The following is a 20,134-nucleotide window of genomic DNA, read 5'->3' as shown; positions in this document are numbered from 1 at the left end:
GGAGAGGATTGACTTCACTTCTGTATGAACTGTGAGTATAGCAAGAGAGTAAAATGTGCACTTGTTAGGGTTAATATTTTCCCCCTAAAAATATACAATAGTTTCCTGCAAGTTTCATGAATGGACTAATTTTTATGTTTTCTTAGGTGAGTTTTACCTGTACTATAACTTCATCACCTGTCCCCTTCCTACACCAATTAACGGTGAAATCTGAGTAGTTTTAAAATGAAGAAATGGCCATGCCCAATTAAGAGAATAAAGGAAGGTTTAATCACCCAAACCAGAAATTATGACCATAAGGCCACAAACCGACAAACGCAAGACCAGGTAGCTGCTATAGGACTGGAGAAAATTGAACTACGCATTTATCTCCCTGTTTTATCTCTCAAACTGCAGACTACTATCTGCCCGCCTATAATGTCGTCATAACAATAATCCAAAATTGAGAGCATTTCCCACTCTCTTGACCAAGAAGAAATCATCATCATAGCCTCCTGTGATAGTGGCAATTTCTTGAAATTCCTTTGTAGTTAGGGCTACAAAGACATAATCATTGCTTCCCGCAATGGCGGCAATATTTTGACATTCCTCTGTGGTGGCGAAGACACCATCACCGTCTCTTGTGCTCGCAGCAATATCTTGACAGTCCATCAATGTCGTGAAGACATTGTGTTGTTGCGACAAACAATTAATTGTTAATTAACAAGTGTTGTAAGCCAAAATTGTGTTGAGGGTGCTATAGAGTATCATGAATTTAACAAAAACGCTTGTTAGAGCTACTTGTATAAACCTCATATACCTTATAAACCTCATATAGGCCTACCTTATAAACCTTATATAAATTATCAATGGCAATAAAAATAAAATCTTCCCGAAAAATCCCAGTGGTGCAAGTGTGACGCTATCCCCCCCCCCCTATTTTGGGCACCCATGATTGAATCTAGGAGAAAAACAAGTCTCAAAATACAATAAAGGAGGCTAGAAACCATGTACTATGATTGAATTTCACACCTTGTGCTGCTGTATCATGTTGCAGGGTGTTTCACAAATACTTTTAGCAACTTTGGGTTCAAGTAAAACAAAAAAACAAATGCTATAGAAATTTCATCTGTGGCTGTCTGGCTGTTTGGTGGATGTTACGACATTACCATTCATGTTGGAAACGAGCATTGAACCTTTTTAATCAGAGGACACAGCTTACCGCGAATCACAGGCCCAAGGGGCCATCTTAGATGAATGCTAGCATTAGTTAAATCATTATTACTTTGGAATTATTAACTTTCAATCGAGATATTAATTAACGGTCCAAAGTTGACCGGACACAACGTGAAGTATTAATTAAAGTAATATTGATATCTAAATGCTGACACTGAAGTTAAAATGGACATTATTGACCCTGAAATAAATAATATGAACAATTTAGAATAACCTCACCGGGGCCTTACCCCATGTCCCACGTATCTAGCCAGCCAGGTTGAGCCTTCGCTTCCAGGACACCGACTCCATCGCCTGACTCACGTGATGTGCGAGTCTTGGGTTGGTCCATGACTTGTCTTAAAAACTATTCACAGTTTTTTGGCGGAATATTGAAGTGGTGGTGGTTTAGCTCCATACTTCTATATCAATTGTTTCCCTACTAGTTGTCAGTGTTATTTATGGTTTCCACAAAATAATATTTTAATAGCTTTAGGTATGGTCAAATCCAAATTCTTGTAATCCTAACAAAACAATATCCAAGCCAATTTTTTGTGTGTTAGCGTATTGTGTATGGATCTAGCTTGTTGATTTATACTTCATCGGGTAGACATTCAGCTGAGTAAACTTTTTTGATAACTTTGTTTAGGAAATAAAGAAAACAATTGATTTTAGATTTAGGCTACCGTACTTTATTTTGGCGCTGTTTTAACAAGAAGGCTGGTTATTTGGTTTAGCAGTAAAGCTGAAGATCACACTCTTATTTTTAGATGATTAATTCCAGCAAGCCTATTTGTGTATACTGAATTTATTATCTAGGCCTAGTACTTAGAGACCTTTATTTTATATACTTTTTAATAAAAAAAATTATTTTTTAGTTTGTTGGTTTCCTGATTTTATGTTTATATACTCACATGCTACTTGTACACATAATGAATTTAAGAACTTTTTCAGGTACAACTGTGATTACAAAATGGTTAAAGAAACAACATTTTATGACGTGCTAGGTGTAAAACCCAACTGTTCAACAGATGAGTTAAAGAAAGCATACAGAAAGTTAGCTTTAAAGTACCATCCGGACAAAAATCCCAATGAAGGAGAGAAGGTAAGTTATTTTTGTGATTTCAAATTTTCTCTTAATTTGTAATTATTGTTATGTTATCGAGAAGTAAATTGTAACATTTTTGTGGTAGGGTATTTGTTTGTTTTGTACGAAATAGTTATTTGTGCAACTAGTGAGAAAAGTGAGCAATTGACTCACTCGAGAGAAATCCTTACTCACGAGCCGTAGGCGAGTGAGGAACGGTTTCTCGAGTAAGGCAGTTGTACTTTGAACTCGAGTTGCACATTATACTTTTCCTACAGTTACCATAAAACAAATAAATTGGTGAAGAAACATAACCTATTTTTACACAGAAGTGAACTTTTAATATAACATTTAATGTGAAGTGACAAATACAACAGTACAACAGCTGACCAGCTGATTTACAGCCAGTGCTGCCAACGTATTTCGCGCGCATACGACGTTGCCTGCATGTTAGGCGCTTACTATTTCGTGCCTTCACGTTGCAAATCTGGACTGAGACAAAGTAATTAGAGTGAGACAATGTTAACATTGTCTCACTGATGAGCGAATTGGCCACTTTGCTTTCTCAAATCAGTGAGAGAACATGTAAATTGTTAGGTAACTGTAGGAAAAATAATTTTGCCCTTCCCTACCAGTGTTTTTGAGCTGCTGTGTTCTCCAAAATTAAATCGCAAATTAAATTAGTGGAATTGGTTTCTAACTCTCAATGCTTAAACCTGGTTTTTTCGTTTTTACAGTTCAAACAAATCTCACAAGCTTACGAGGTGCTGAGCAACCCCGAGAAAAGAGCCATCTACGATAAGGGTGGCGAACAAGCTCTGAAGGAGGGTGGAGGTGGACCAGGGTTCGGCTCAAACCCAATGGACATCTTTGAAATGTTTTTCCGAGGAGGGTTCGGTGGTAGAAGAGGAGAGCCCAGAGAGCGCAGGAGCAAGGATGTGGTTCATCAGCTATCAGTCTCCCTAGAAGATCTATACAAAGGCGCGGTTCGCAAACTCGCTCTAGAGAAGAATGTTATCTGTGAGAAGTGTGAAGGTATGTGAACAGTAATATTATAGTTTTCAACGTATACTTCTTAAATGGCTACAGATGACCTTAATAATTATAGAAGCATCCTGAACTTGTGACAAAATAATGTAACCACATTCATTTCTTGACAAGTGCTTCTTGTTCACAGAACTTATTTTTTGGTTGTAACCTCATGAAAGGAATACACTGGATACTGTATTCTTGTTGTGATACCTTGTTCAAAATCCTCAGATTGGCTATTTTATATTCTGTGAAACGCAAAATGTTACACCAGTTTTCTCCCTCCATCCATCACATAATGTTAATGCTCTACTTGTATGAAGTTTGGTTTGTCTTTCAGATGTATTTGATGTTGCATTTTCTTAACTATAAAACTATTTGAAATTATTACTATGATGCTTAGTTATGTAGGCCTATTTAGATCTTAATGGTTTGTAGCAATTCCTGCTATTTACTAGGCCAACTATTAAACATTTGACATGTCATAAGTACAATAATCAACAAGTTCTATTTTTTTTATTCTACACAACTAATTAGTTTTAGGTAAGTTAAATTAACAAACAGCTTTATTCATTGTAACATAATTTGACCTAAAATAAAAATCTTGCATTCTAAAGCAATGGAATTTATCATCCGTCTAATAAGATATAAGGCATAGTTGTACTGTATCAGTATCATAAATAACAAACAAAATATATTTGTTATTGTTCCTATTTAGGACGAGGAGGAAAAAAAGGATCTGTAGAAAAGTGTGGAACATGCGGAGGTTCAGGGATTCAAATTCAGATTCAACAGTTAGGGCCAGCTATGATACAACAGATCCAGAGCGTGTGCAGTGACTGTCACGGCCAGGGAGAGAAGATCCCAGCAAAGGACAGATGCAAGACCTGCCAGGGAAAGAAGGTGAGGATACCTGTCTAGAGTAGGTAGCCCTGAGCCATTAAGTCATTTTTGGCACTGGCTTTTGGATTACAGTTCAAGGGAAGATGAATTATGAAATGACATTAAGTACAATGTAGGCATAAGGGTTCGTATCTCAGGATTCCAAATTCTTTCTTTCTTGAGACTCGAAGTGAAATAAAGTTTTGCATGTCATACTTGTACATCAGTTGTTTTATTACTGGTAGTGTTGTGAATGTTCCATTCTACGTGAACATGTATATATATAAATATATATATATACATGTATACAGTACTAAGGAAACGGTAGTAGAGTTTAGCTGGTTTACCTGAGAGAGATCAGGACTAAATATAAACAATGAGAAAACATTTCTCTTCGACCTACTCTCTGAAAAAGTCCTATATTAAGACAAAATATCAGCGTCATGTTTTGGGCTCATTTATTTTGTATCTATAAGCCCCCGGACTCAATTTTTTTTAGGTATGTTAGCTGAATTCTATTCCTTAAAAAAATCATAACAAGCCAAAGACCTTGCTTTAAAATACATGAATTAAACAGTAGGAGTACCTTTGGTAATCGTGAATGCTCCACAGATTCTTAAATTTATAAATACGTTGACTGATTTTTCTTTTAATTTATAAGACTGTGTCATCTTGTTCGAAGACTTTTTGGAGAGTAAGCTTATCTGGAAGTATACATGCAAAATATACAACTAGTGCAGTTTGGCATTGTTTTCATGTCTATTGTTCTTACAGACTGTCAGAGATCGCAAGATCCTAGAAGTGCATGTGGACCCAGGAATGTCAGATGGGCAGAAAATTACATTCTCAGGAGAAGGGGACCAAGAACCAGGCTACAAACCTGGTGACATCATCATTGTACTAGATGAAAAAGACCACCCTAGGTTCAAGTAAGTTTCCATTTCATATCAACCAATTTATGTCGAGTTATATACTCCCTAATAAATTTGTGAAATACATATTGTAGTGATAAATTTGCTAGCAGTCATAGTGGAAATTCTTTCTATAAACAAATTTTAGTAAGTAATGTTACTAAATGCATTAATAGAGTGATCTCTGAACATGTTTGCTGTGGCTGTGTTATGGCCGGCCGTTGCGTGGATAAGTTCACGAAAATGTTTCAATTTAGTTTCATCCAATAGGAGAGGCATATTATAGCGTCCCAGTCATTGTAGACGTAGTGTTACAAGAACCCAATAAATAATAGCACTAAACACAACCCTCTAGCCGGCCCTCAGTATTGCCAAATGGAGGGAAAAAGCAGGAGTGATGTACCCGGATACACCATAAAAAAATACCACAAAATAGGGGTCAAGCACAATTTTGAGGTTAGGTTCCCTCCACAATGTTACAGTACATTCATAATCGTTAATCTAAAACATGTAATTAAATCTAAGCCTAAACCTCACACTACAATAAATTTGTAACAGTCCCTACTACCGATAAAATGGTCAGATCTGAAAACAAATTATACCAAATTGAAGTATAAAACTGACACAATAAACGGTAAGCGAAACAACAACTCATGTGAGTGGCTATCCTCACAATGGAACAATAGTTTGTAAACGGCGCTTTGACGAGTATACTCGTCGCGCACCACTGGAAAGCGCTAGCGGTGACAAGGTTACTCGTCATGCCCAGCCAACGTCTTAACAGGATATTTATTTTGTTCTGTATCTTAAAGAATACTGTAGCTTGGGTAAAAAAATTTAACCAAGATGATAATCAGCTAAACAAGCCTGCATTTAAATGAATCTTGGGTAAATTTACAATCGTTCAAAAATGAATTCAAATATCATTCATTAAGTGTTTTTCATAATAAAATTGTACAACATTCTTCATAAATATGTAAGAACGTGAAGATCTCCAAATCAAATGATTGTCACTCTAGTGATCTAATTGTAGTCAACCCCTAAACTCTGTGTGTGCACAGGCGATCTGGGAATGATCTAATCCTAAGAATGCAGATTGAACTGGTGGAAGCGCTATGTGGTTTCCAAAAAGTAGTCCACACCCTTGATGATAGAGATCTCCTTATTACAGCCATACCAGGTAAGCCTATGATCAAATTAGAGTTCTCAATCAATTTTTAAATCATACATTTATCAAGGTCGTTTTATCATCCTATTATTCTTTTTTGCAAATTTGTTAAAATTTCCAGCGAGTGCTGGCCTAAAATTTGGTGTTTCAGTTATATAGGACTGTAGTTTAGTTTTACTGATTCAATAAATTTTTCATCTGGTTGCTTGAGATGGTCAATAAATAGATTTAAGGGGAAAAACTTAACTAACATTTACCCATGGGTGCAATTAATAAAAAAAAAAGAGAAGTAGCATCGTCTTATGGGGCAGCTTTGCCATTTGCTATAGTCTTCTTATTTTGGACTAGTAGTTTCACACATGATATCCACAGAGCCTTCATGGTGTGGAGAGTGCAAAGAGGATGCTATAGGGTCAGGCCTATGTCTTTAGTAGGGTATTGTTTTCTGCTGCTCAACTGAGTTTACCGATTGGGATTAGGAAGCCCAATCAAGACACGTAATTCTCTCAATACAAATTATTGATTTGTCAAAACCATCAAAACTTTTTGAAGAGTTTCGGTTTAGAGATCAGCGAGGATTTGATCTTGCCTCAGCTGGTTTGTTCGAGATAGTTGTAATGTAGACCACACATGAAAATTACAGGGCATAAATAATACCTCTCCTTATTGTAACTAATAATTAATACCTAATTAACAAATAATAATTAATTAACTAAGTAATTCCGCCTTAAACAACCCAGGAATTTAAATTAATCCCTCAATACAGTACCTACGTTGGAAACGCCAGGCATTAAAAACCATGTTAAATATTACACTAATTCAAGTTATTTTACCTAAAATTGTTTTCTGATTGTAGGTGAAATCACAAAACATGGAGATGTGAAGTATGTTCTTGGAGAGGGTATGCCTCAGTACAAGAACCCGTTTGAAAAGGGTCGTCTCATCATTCAGTTCCTGGTCAACTTCCCAACTAGCCTACAACCTGACGCCATTCCTAGACTAGAAACTTGCCTGCCTCCTAGGTGAGATATCTACTTAATCAACTGTGCCAGTGGATCTCTGCATCTATTTCAATTACTGTACACTCCCGCGGTTACCGAGAATATTAGATAACACGGGCGTCGCTTAGATTTTGAGGTTACGGTACCTTATTAGGAAGTAAAACACTTTTAAATTATATGTTTCAACAATAAGTAACAAAAAAATGATCAATTGTGATTTTGATGCAACAACTTTTTATAAATACTTTTAAAAATAAGGTGGTGTTCTGAAAGAAAACAATAATACAAACGTGCTCAACTCTTTTTAAAAAACTTTAAATACAGCGTTAATAAAATTGTGCTAGACTAGTTAGAGTGCTAGACTAGAGTATTTTACAAAAAACTCAATGAGATGGATCTTTCAAGTTTAAAAAGTATACAATTACTTTTTGTTTGATTTTGACCTGAGCTATACTTTCAAGTCAATATGAAAACATTGCAATGACAAAGACTGGAAATAGGCGATGCAAGTCGGTACGGGGTAATGCTCGAGCAGAAATGCCTCTGCTATCGTTTATATGTCAAAATAAAACATGCAACAATTAGTTTAAGTATTAATTTTAACAAGTCATAAATTGGTTGATATTTATTTTTACTTGATACAACATAATGCATAGAAACACCTACCGCTACTTTGGGTGACGTAGCTCAGGAATGAAACTCAGCACTTGCTTACAAAACCCAACTTTATTAATACTCAAAACAACACAAAGAACACAAAGCTAAACTAACAATCAAAAAGGTAGAGTAGACTGGAACTGTATAAATGAGTTAGGAACTTAAACCGCAATTTGGAAAAGACTCTAAACCCCAATTTTGAAAACCCTTAACATTTTCTTACCTGGACCCAAGGCCAAGGGCCTTGGGCTCCAGCTCCCCCAGCAGGACCCCGTCCTCAGGTGCACCACACAAACACTACACACCAAAACTGACCCCTTGATCAAGTGCACTGGCCTACTTAAAGCAACAGCCTTCAGTAGGTCAGCACAACAAGTTATTGTTTAACAACACTACCAGCCTACTCACACAACATTGCCAAACACTTCCTCTTTACAATATTTGACCCTCCTATTACATAGTGCATTAATAATGTACCGATAATTATTGTTTTCCGACAGAAATTAAAAAATATGTTTTTAGGCCTAAATCAACCTTAGATAAGCGGTGGCTCGAATAATTGTGAGTGTGTTGTATACAAATTTAAAAATTTTCAATTATTTAACTGAGTTAAACTTTACTAACTCGTCTATTTGTGGACCCAGAGGTTGTCAGGTTATTCAGAACATTGAAATGTGTTAATAGGTTTTAATAAATGAAAACAAATAATTTTTACATATAAATTTATGTACATGAGGTTTTTTAAATATTGAGTAAACAATATTCAAAGACGTTTAGAATATTTGACAATTAATGCTTGAGTAGTGGAACACAATATTGAGACAAAGCCAGCTAGGCATGCACCCTGTTAACTGTTGACTGTCGAGTTGGCGAGGTTTTCTGTATTATCTCTGTATTAGTTACAACATACAGTGTTTGTGACAATAGACTTGAAAGGTAGTCAGTGTCTCTCTAGCTCATCTGTATATTGCCATTGATTCATTATAACAGAAATAGTCAAAAGTTAATTTTTTCTACATGCTATACATTAAACTGTATGTTCTCGATTTGAAGTTAAAAGCATATTGATCAAACAGTTTTGAGTCAGTAAAATAGATTCATAATATGTCATTCTATTAAGGTAGATTTAAAATTTTCCTAAGAGATCATTTGTGCAGCATAGGGTAACGTAATAATCAAACTCAGTTTACCTAGAAGTTAGTTGTTAATTTCATTTATTTCAAACAGTGTAGTGCAGTAGAAATAGGGTTTGAGGTGGAACTAATTGCAACAGAAATTATTCCAGTTAGAAATGGTAGGTAATACACTTTTAAAAAACATACTAAAAATATACATTTGTACTGTTACGCAAAATACGGTTTTTTGGCCACCATTTAAAAAAAAGTGTTAAATTTTAAATTACTGTTAAAAAATCTGGTTTGGTATCAATTTATAGAAAATTTTATGCTGGAAAATAATATAATGGTTGAATTTAAAATATACTGTTAACAGTGATGCACTATTGGTAAAAAAGGTGCGTTTAAAAACGTGCCATTTAAACGTTTTTTTTATTTAAAAGTTATTTTATACTTTAAAATTTTTTTTCTTTTTCATTTTTGACCCTTAAAACATGAAATTTTCCAATTTCTCTCTAGACCTTTTAAAAAAGCTTAAAAAACAAATAGTTAAGTATATAAAAGTGTTTTTGTACGGTTATTGGTAACGGAGAAAATTAAATAAATTGATAATTTTAAATCCCCATGTTATTCTTATGGAGAATATTGTAAAATGTTGTAGTTTGCTTCTTTATGGATATATTTTGTTAAAACTTTGCAGATTTATTTATTTTATACTAAACATTTAATATTTTACTAAAACACACTTAATTAGTTTCCTTGTAGCAGCAAACCTTGGTACTCGTTTCGTTAAACCTAATGCTATTTATTTAATAGACTAGCAACAGAGCCCATTGTGGGTTAAATACAACGGTCTCTAGTAAAATAATGGTTATGAAATCCATACACCACTTTACTCACTAATATTTGGTACAGATTAAGCACATAACATTAGAATCACACACTTAACATAAGGAACACACTTTAAACACAATTGCAAACTTTTAACAACAATATTTAATCAAAGAAAAATCTATTAAATAACAATATAACGATAAGCTGTTAAATTATTAATTCATGTTTCGTATGATTAGATTATACATACTGGTAAATCAATTATTGCCATCTATAAAAACTATTGGTTTTTATTTTCCAAGTCGTGTTAGCTCTTCTAGACAGGTTTTCATAATTTTGATTTTAAGCCTGGTCTACACTACTGTATGTAGCTAAACCTGCTATTTAGCAGATTTGTGTAACATCTAGCAATGTTGTATACAATTTGCTAGAAGAAGAAAAAGTAACTTTTCAAAAGTGTTATATAACACTGCTATATGTAGCAGATCCTGCTATAGAGCTAAAATTTTTCTATCCATCGGGAGTCGGTAAATAGCAAAAGAAATACGAGCTACATCTAACATTGCCACATTTAGCAATGATATACATATATTTTTTCGCCTAGCATCTGCTATCATTTAGTGCCAACAGTTCACAGTTGTAGCATAGACTAAGCAACACAAGACAAATCAACACAAGACTAAGACTAAGCAACACAAGACTAAGCAACATAGACTAATCATACTCCCTTACTAAGGGAGTATGATTTATCTATGGTTGTAGCCTCCTGGGTGCGGACGGTTTTGCTTAGCGATCTTTGTTTACAATGGAAGGACTGGAAACGGAAAGTGACGGAAAGTGCGTAGGATCGGGATGCAATTATAAACTTAATTGAACTGTTCTGTGGACAACCGGCGTTGTGGTTATACGTAAAACGTGTTTGAAGCCGTATTTCCCGTTTTAATCATGGACTGTCAGCGTATTGGTCATACTTTAGGTCCCGTAATAAATCTGCTATACTGTACTTATATCTCGAAGCAAGAAGTGGTCGAACTTAAAACTTGCTAAAATCTTCGCTTCCGCCTCTCTCTCTGACTTCCAAGATCCCCGCGATATAGCTGTCACGAACAATGTCTCTTCAACGCACATTTCGATACGGAATGCGAATGAGGTTGTGCTACATATAACATATAGCACGAGCACCATAGAATCACAAAAATTGTCCGTAAATTGTTCATACAGCAAAAGTTATAAGGCAATGTTATATAGCAAAAGTTATATAGCAGGTATTGCTACATAGTGTAAATCCGGCTTAAAGCTAAAGGTATGGACGCACCATAGATTTGCCATCTAGCATCAGCACTCATTTTGACGTATATTTCGAGTCATGCACAAACTGCCTCCCTGTACATTACTTACAGGAGATAAATTTGTTTTTTTTTTCGAGTTCGTTTGGCTCTTCTACCGGACCGATTTTCATAATTTTTGTCTCAAAGCTATGCAAGGACATATTTGTCATCAAGCATCATCACATTATCCATCAAATGTATTACTCTACGAAAAAAATACGAGTATAAATTGGATTTTCCATTTTTTACTTCAATTAAAAATGTATTCCAGCAGTTAAAATATCCTATATGTTTTTTTTATCTAAAAACCTTCAGTGAAATACCAGCTTTTATTGGAATTATTGATTATTAAGATCGGATCTACCTAAAGCACACTGCTAAATCACAAACAACCTATATTGTTTCAAAATGGAGTTATTTATAATCGATTTATAGTCAAAAGATCATGCTTGCAACCTCAACAAATCTTGGCTTCACCTAGCAAATCTTTAAAAAAATCAAACTTTCATAATTATTTGAAAATTTACACGAATTAAGCTTTCCAACGATCCATTAGGCAATAAAATCGGTCTAGTAGAACTCTAGATTTAGTTGTACAAAGATTTTTACAACTGAATTACTAGATTTATTTGAAAATCAATAAAGACAAATGGAAATTCGTTTAGTCTGCAGCTTTGCTGCGGCAGGGGTATTTTGTACTACGATCGTATTTCTAAATAGTGCTTATAACAACTATTATAACATTTTTCAGCATTAAATTTCCTATAATTTGATACCCAAAAAGTTATTTTTAAGAATATTAAAATTTTGAAATTTTTTTCAAGATGGCGGCCAAAAAAACGTATTTTGCGCCACAGTACGGATGTATACTTTTAGTATGTTGATAAGAAGCATACTACCTACCATTCACATCAAGAATAATTTCTGTTGCAATTAGTTCCACCTTAAGCTATATTTTCAGTTATTTCTACTGCACTAGTGTACAACCGAAAATTGACTGTCGTCAAAACAAAAAGCAAACTTGTCACTTTTATCGATAAAACCAACAACTAACTCATCACTCTTTATGTCTGTCACAATTTTAAGTCCCTTAAACACTGACCTCTTGCACCCTTGACATTTCCTTAATATATAAATATAAAGGATGGAGAGGACACAGCTAACTCACCTGATGAAAGGTTGCAGACAAGTCAAAGAACACATAAAAACACACACATAATAATACTTGATATTTCGCCTCTTTTTTGTTTTTCAATATACATATTATATGTAAATAGAATATTGCAATGTGCCTGTATTTAGTGCTTTGTGTTGTGTCAGTTGGACAAATTGTCAGACATTTTGAATTCAAACTGTGACATCATATTTTAAACTGTAGTTTTTGTAACTGATATCTAGGCCTACTTCTGAAGAAGCCTCTGAAAGAGGCGAAATATCAAGTATTATTATGTGTGTGTTTTTATGTGTTCTGTGACTCATCTGCAACCTTTCATCAGGTGAGTTAGCTGTGTCCTCTCCATCCTATATATTTATTTAATCCAAGCTAAATGCTTTTTACTAAAAACATTTCATTACTATAGAGTCACTTCAATCTGTTATGCTTGATACCTCGAGGGTTTTCTTTATTGCAAAGCAACTTGTTCCAAGAAAACCAAATTAAAGCAGCAGCACAAGCATGATTAGTCAGTCTAAGAGTTGCCATTTTGTTTTCCCAGACCAGAACAGATGATCCCGGACAACGCAGAGGAGTGTATGTTGGTAGAGATGGATCCTGACTCGGAGAACAGACGTCGGGATTACCGCAACGCTTGTGACGAAGACGAAGGTGGTCACGGACCTTCAAGAGTCCAGTGCGCAACTCACTAAACATTGACCACAGACCATTCCCAACACACAGTCCAAGTCTCAGTTGCAACATTCATGACTTTGGGACTATTTAATCCATGGTTATAAGTACACCACTTATTTTGCTATCTGTACTTGTAGTTCAAAATTGTTTTTTATAATAAGGTTTTAATATGTTTTCATAATATATTTAGTGGTAGTTTGTTCTCAAAGAATGTTCTCGTTTGTGTGATTACAAACATCTCACAACACTGGTAAAATAATGTTTCATTCCACATTATTGTTATTGTTTTTTTACTTTGGAAATTATTGTTTAAACTATCTTGAAAGCCAGAAACTGTCTGGAAGCCAGAATTAATTTCAAGGTGACCATGCGACCTGGAAAGCGGGAAAACCAGGAATCTGCTTCCAAAAATGTGGAAAATGCTAATGGGTTAATTCAATTAATTTAGCACCTTTGAGCCATTTTTAATTTACTAGTTAGTAAAAATAAGCAAGAATCATTTTTTATAAAGAGTTTTTATCATGTTAGTATCATGTTTTATAAATCATTTTTTAATCTATATCTTTAATTTTAATCTCAAAAACCTGGGATTGGCCTTAAATTGTATTTTATTGGGTGCTGGACACCCTGTAAATGAAGTTTATATGCACATTATTAGGGTATTTCACATTTTAGTTAAGCAGTATTTGCGTATAAAATAATGTCATTAAATGAATTTTTATCTGTTTTATTTTTAGTTGTTTTAACCATAGATTGGATTTATAATTCCATTATTAGGGTATTTTAAAAGCAGTATTTTTTATCAAAATTTCATTTAATGAATTTTAACTGGTTTTTTAGTTGTTTTAACCATATATTAGATTTATAAGTTATGAAATAACTTGATCTGTATCGCCGTGGCTACTTAGATAAAATATCTATTTTAAGTTCCTTAATTTGGTTTTTTGTTGTAATGTTATCTCTTGTGAAAAATGTAATAAAGTGATGATACATAGTTTAGTTTTATCAATACCTTTGTTTTCATTTTTCTAACTAAGCATGTGAACATCATAATAGTATTTAATCTATGTAATTTGAGAAAAATGCTGATGTCAACAAATTTATAAAATATATGAACGGAAGGAATGTAACCCTTCTGACATGGCTCATGCGGTTTTGCTAGAACTACCGAGGAAATTTTTGTAAAAATGTTGTTTAAATAAAGGTGGCAGGGAGATAAGCAATTTAGACACTCTTTAGACTGGCTCAAAACCAAGGATTGTCCTTTGATAATGGGATCCTCGACTAGAGGACCTTGGTAATGGTATATACTCGAATTTGAAAACTTTCAGTTTGGTGTTCTAAAACCATGTGGAGTGGGACCGAAACAAACAATACTGGACACCAGTGTTTTCAACATCTTACTGGAGTACCACCTCAAAAGACAAAAATATTTTGCATACTACTTGGCAATGCGAAAGTTATCATTTATCATCCATCAATACATGATAACTTTTGAATTGCCAAGTAGTATGCAAAATATTTTTGTCTTGTGAGGTGTTAAATAATAAAAAAATTGTTTATTTTACCAGGCATGTTAGAGCCACATGGCCCTTTCTTACACTTAACCTAGCACAAGAAATAAAAATAGAATCAAATTTCTTAATCTAGTAGTTATATATCTACATATTTAACAATAATTAAGAACAAATGAAACAAAACTGCAATTTAACAAAATAATAATTACCGTAAGTACTTAAGGATGGACAGGTCCAGAAATTATTGGGAAAATATATTCCCGATCTTTGGGAGACATTACATATTTTAGTTTGACATTTTCTTGGGAAGGAATTTGTTCCAACTGACAAGCACAAGCAATTTTACCACAATCACAAGTGACGTGATGGATGATGATGTCCCTGTGATAGTAATTATAGCAATAAAGGATTATGTTTGTAATTGCAGTATTTTATATTGCAAAAATGTTTGCTCAAACAGTGGTGTAACAGAAGGGCCCGCAATGCGGGGGGGCCCGGGAGCTGAGGGGACCCGCAAACCGTTGAGCGGGAAACGGCGAGCAGAGAGGCCCATGAGACGAGTGGGGTCGAAAAATTGGAGTTCATTCTTATATACTAATGTATTATCAATAAATAAATAATTGTATTGAACAAGTAATAACATTAATGTATAATGTTATTAATAATATGTTATATGTTGTTATCGTTTAATTTCACTAAGGTAACAAATTTAACGTTTTATAACATTGATCATTGATTATTATGCAATCTTTATTCTCGTCACATAAAAAATTTAAGTAATGTGACAAACAATTCCAGGTCTGTGTCCAACAGAGTAGAGGGGGTTTTTTAGTGAGTAGTCTGATATATTCAGGAGTCTCACACTACAGGCTGGCTACCTTTGTGCGTAATTTTCCCTCCATCCATTTTTCCCTCCTCTCCCTAAAAAAAAAAACTCGTCACAGGGAAGTTATTCTACTTCCTTAGCTCTTCAAACACTTTCAAACATTTTGGACCAGTGGATCTCTCCTAATATATCAATAGTAATCATGGGAGATTTCAATGTAGACTGCTTGGATGTTAATGTCGGGGTTATACACACTGGTATTTCGGGCCACAGTGGCCAAATATGTGAACTGGGCCGCAGTATCGACAATATAAAGCCATATTCAACTGTTGGTAGAGTCATAAACCCAAATAACTTGGACTGTTTGAGGACACTACTTGCAGCTCAGGACTGGCAAGACTTTATGCAAAGTGACCTTGTTGAGGTGGCATTTGACCACTTCCTGGTCATCATTACCATGACTCTCAACGCTTCATGTCCACTCAAACTGTCAAGAGCAAACCGACGCAATCCCATCAAGCACCTTTTTAATGAACAAGCGGCCAAACTGAAAGACACCTTCCTTCAGGCTCAGGAAACCTACATTAAGACAGGGAGAGAAGAGGATAGGAGGATTGCCAACCACTTCAAGAAGGACTATGACTTATTTCTAAGAGACCTGAGACGAGAGACTACAGCAAACTATATTAATCAGTCTAACTGCAAATAAAAGGCAGTTTGGAGGGTCATAAATAGTGAAAGAAGGTCTAAGCTAGAAGATAACACGGAAATTAAATACTTGACGCTTCAAGACCACAGAGTGTAGAGGATCCTTCAGAGCTTGACAATGCGTTCAACTCATACTTTACATCAATAGCAGATGAAACATTGAACAACAGCCAGGACAGGAGATCAAGTACCATAAAGACAAATTTGCCAGATATTACACACGCATTAACAGATCTATTACCCACGACTGCGAAAGGGTGTAGGCACAATGAAAAGCAAGAACTCTTCGGGGCTAGATGGATATTCATCCAAGATGGTGAAGCATTCCTTGTCCGAGCTAATGAAACCTTTACTCCATGTTGTCAACCTGAGCCTTGCCAGTAGATGCTTCCCCAGTAAACTGAAGACCACTAAGGTGACACCACTACATAAAAAGGGAAATAAAGACGAGCTTGGGAACTTCCGCCCTATTTCCTTGGTATCTACCTTCTCAAAGATTATTGAGAAAGTTATACTCGCCCGAATCGAAGACTACCTAGCAAGGAACAGCATCGACCTAGAAAATCAACACGGCTTCCGAAAGAAAAAATCAACTTTGATGGCCCCTTGTGGACCTGGTAGAGGATAATCTTGATTGGCTTGAGAGTGGTGAAAGCATTGTTGGAATATTTCTTGATCCAAGCAAAGCCTTCGATTTCGATTGCCTCAGCCATGATCTCATTCTTAAAAAAATGGAAAGACTAGGATTTCAGGATGGGACATCATCTTGGTTCGCAAGCTATCTGAGAGGACGTGAGCAGCTTGTTGAAGTTAGACAAAAGACCAATGGAAAGCTATCCTACACCAGATCGTCTTTCCTCCCCATCTGTAGAGGTGTGCCACAGGGCTAAGTTTTGGGACCTGTTCTCTTCACACTGTTCACGCTTGACCTTCCTGCACATACAGAGAACTTCGGAAGAGCAATAATGTATGCTGACGATACTGTTTTATTATCTCCCTATATCAGAACTTCCAAACATTTCATCTGTTGAATCCGTTAAATACCTTGGAATAATATTTAGACTCCAATCTCAGATGGGACGAGCACATTGACAGCCTCTGTCAGAAATTAAGCAGCAGTATATAATGCTTTAAGACCTATTTAAGCCATTCGCACATATGATGCAGTAAAAACCGCCTATTTTGCTTTACTGGACACTGGACAGCCTCATTAAATATGGAATAGCTCTTTGGGGCGCCACTGCTGGGAAAAACCTGCAACGTGTGTTAGTTCTGCAGAAAGAGCCTGTTCGTGTTATGGTGGACTTAGAATGGAGGGCGAGTTGCAGACAAGCTTTTGTAGACCTAAAGATATTAACACTAATAAATACTTACATACTTGAAGTTGTCACAATGGCCTGCAAATCAAGATCACCATGGAATGATAATGTTCACCAGCACTTTAACCGGCATGCCTGTAATTTTAATCTACCTACACACCACAGTAGAAGATATGAGGGTAGGCCTTCTTACATCGGAGCCAAATTTTTCAACCATCTGCCAGCTGAAATCAAGAGTTCCAGTCCTGAGAAGCTGAAGACAGTACTCCGGGATTAGCTGCTCCACCATCGTGCTACGGCGTTGGAGAGTTCTTGGACTGGCGAGCCACGGCCGCCTTTAATTCCAGGCCGCGGCCTTCGAACTGGCAACGTCGCAAGTGGTGTTGTAACTAACAGCTGTTTTTGTTTGGAAGCAACCAATGGTATTTGTGTATTTACGAAAGATTGGTTACTGGACTATGACAATATTGACTCCACTTAAAAATGTACAGATATAGATTTTAATTCATATCTTTTCGGTTTTCAATTCTGTATGTTTTATTTTCAATATTTTAATAAATTTATGTTCATAAATTTAAATTTAAATCAATAAAGTGCGAATTAATGAGCTGATGTCACCTGTCTGCCATGTTATCTTATGGGACGTCTGTCACTAAACAACACCACTTGTGACGTTGCCAATTCTACCAGGCCGCGGCCTGTAGTTAAAGGCGGCCGTGGGCGAGCTCTGTCACGGCCGCCTTTAACTCCAGGGGCCCTATTTTTGAAATGGTTGACAGTTGAGTCGATCGTCAGCACTCAACTCAACCAACAACAAGATTTGGTATTTTTGAAACCCAACAGTTGGGAAGCGAGTTGGGAATCACTAGTTGAGTGACTCGTGGTGGAAATGTAGAGCATACGACCGCACGAAATTCAGATGACGTCATTTTCAACCAATCACAATGCAGAGTTCTTGCGATCTTCGATTTAACCTCTTCTTACTCTAAAATCTGGCAGCTAATCTCAATCTACCATATTTCGAGACACTGAGGTAAACTGTCAACTCCGTTCTTGAGAGATTGAGGTTATGTCTTGCTTAATCTTCAATCTTAGTGACTGCAAAAGTACCTTAACTTATAAAATAAACTTAAGTATTAAAAATAAAATTTACTATGGATGTTTGTTTTAGGGTGTAGCTAATTATAAGTTTAGGCATATCCTAAATACATTATTATTTGCTTTCTTCGTCTCTATTTCGAAACACATCACCTTATTTTAGTTTCCTTCATCGGTTTGTTTGATGTTATTTTTAATTGCGTTTTTATTTAGGTTAAAGCTGCTATTTGCCATTGCACTGAAAGCATATCGCAACTTAAATTAATTTGATCCCTTTATTAGGTGAATCGTGAATGGTATTGAAACAAACTATGATATTGTTTCTCTCTACCACAATCTTTAATACCTTAAATCATAGGTCTAATAACAATAATTATCTTGTAATAAGTTCAATAATTAGTATGCCTAGTCTAGTATTGACACAGTAATAATAAAATTAAAATGCAATTATTCTACAGAAAACAATCGCATAAAGTATTGGGTGCTAATACATTGACAACAAATACATAACCTCTAAATCGCAATTAATAATAATAAATTAAAGCAATAACAATATGGCGTCGACTCAAAAAGAACAATTTTTTACCGAAAGAGGAAGAAGAAAGTGCAGTCAACCGTCTACTCAACAGCTCAGTAGGTGGTGAGTAGTTTTGGTTGGATAAGTCGACCGTCAATCGTTTCAAAAATACGAAACGATTGGAAATAGAATGACTCGACACTCAACTCAACAGTCAACCATTTCAAAAATAGGGCCCCAGGTCACGGCCCTCGAAGTGGCAACGTCGCAAGTGGTGTTGTAGGGCTAGGCGCACACGAGCGATTATTTTGAGGCGACTATTTCATCGGCTGATCTGTGCATCATGTATTTGAATGGAAGCGCGCACATAGGCGATCGAGAATTGCGCCGATTTTAAAATCTGGGTTTTACCACAGATTCGTAGGCGAGGCGATTGTCGCCCGGAAATCTGTAACGTACAGGTTGTTATCAGTCCGCGCACACGGTCGACTAAAAAATCGGCCAGTCGCGTGTTGTTCTCCACAGGAGTCAGTGAACTTCAGTGTGAGTTGTGTTGTTTTCTTTGCTAAAAAAGGCCACAGCTGTTATAATAAAAACTGAAACTTTTTAACAGACATTATATAATAATTAAGTAACTTTTTACTGTCATCACGTAAAGTGTATGGTTCATAAATTTTAATTTTAATCAATAAAGTGCGAATTAATGAGCTTATGCCACCTGTCTGTCATGTAATCTTATGGGACGTCTGTCACTGAACAACACCACTACTTGTGACGTTGCCAATTCTACCAGGCCGCGGCCTGCAGTTAAAGGTGGCCGTGGCTCTGTAGATAAATTATTCTGAAAGACACTCCCGAAAGAAGTTTCTGTAATACTGTAATATAATTGACGCAATTTTCAATCTTAACGATTTGTAAATAAAGATATCTCTCTCTAAGTAATCAGTAAAATTAGTTTAAAAGTTGATTAAATAATCATAATCTAATGACAAACAAAAATGTTAAATCGGACAGAGCTTATCTTGCCTTCAGCTGATTTATAAGGAAAACAGAGCCAGAATTAAGACATTTGAACTAATAGCTATTAAGATATT

The 20,134-nt window shown here is 35.6% G+C and overlaps 1 protein-coding gene across 1 annotated transcript in view; it reads left to right on the top strand.

Annotated features, from left to right (window-relative positions):
- The window catches only part of LOC128997890 (dnaJ homolog subfamily A member 1-like), a 30,414-nt gene extending 16,365 nt beyond the window's left edge, over positions 1–14,049 (top strand). Inside the window, exons 2-8 of the mRNA XM_054423673.1 lie at positions 2,149–2,299; positions 3,019–3,316; positions 4,029–4,213; positions 4,967–5,121; positions 6,165–6,283; positions 7,128–7,293; positions 12,922–14,049. Of these exons, the coding sequence (XP_054279648.1) occupies positions 2,168–2,299; positions 3,019–3,316; positions 4,029–4,213; positions 4,967–5,121; positions 6,165–6,283; positions 7,128–7,293; positions 12,922–13,072 (1,206 nt within the window). The 5' untranslated portion in view covers positions 2,149–2,167 and the 3' untranslated portion in view covers positions 13,073–14,049. The remainder of the gene's footprint in view (positions 1–2,148; positions 2,300–3,018; positions 3,317–4,028; positions 4,214–4,966; positions 5,122–6,164; positions 6,284–7,127; positions 7,294–12,921) is intronic.
- The last annotated feature ends 6,085 nt before the right edge of the window (positions 14,050–20,134 follow it).

Source organism: Macrosteles quadrilineatus, unplaced genomic scaffold (assembly GCF_028750875.1).
Source record: "Macrosteles quadrilineatus isolate MER2022 unplaced genomic scaffold, UCM_ALF_1.0 Scaffold_7__1_contigs__length_78375512, whole genome shotgun sequence".
In the NCBI taxonomy this organism is placed as follows: domain Eukaryota; kingdom Metazoa; phylum Arthropoda; class Insecta; order Hemiptera; family Cicadellidae; genus Macrosteles; species Macrosteles quadrilineatus.
This window is presented reverse-complemented; position numbering and strand designations above follow the sequence as displayed.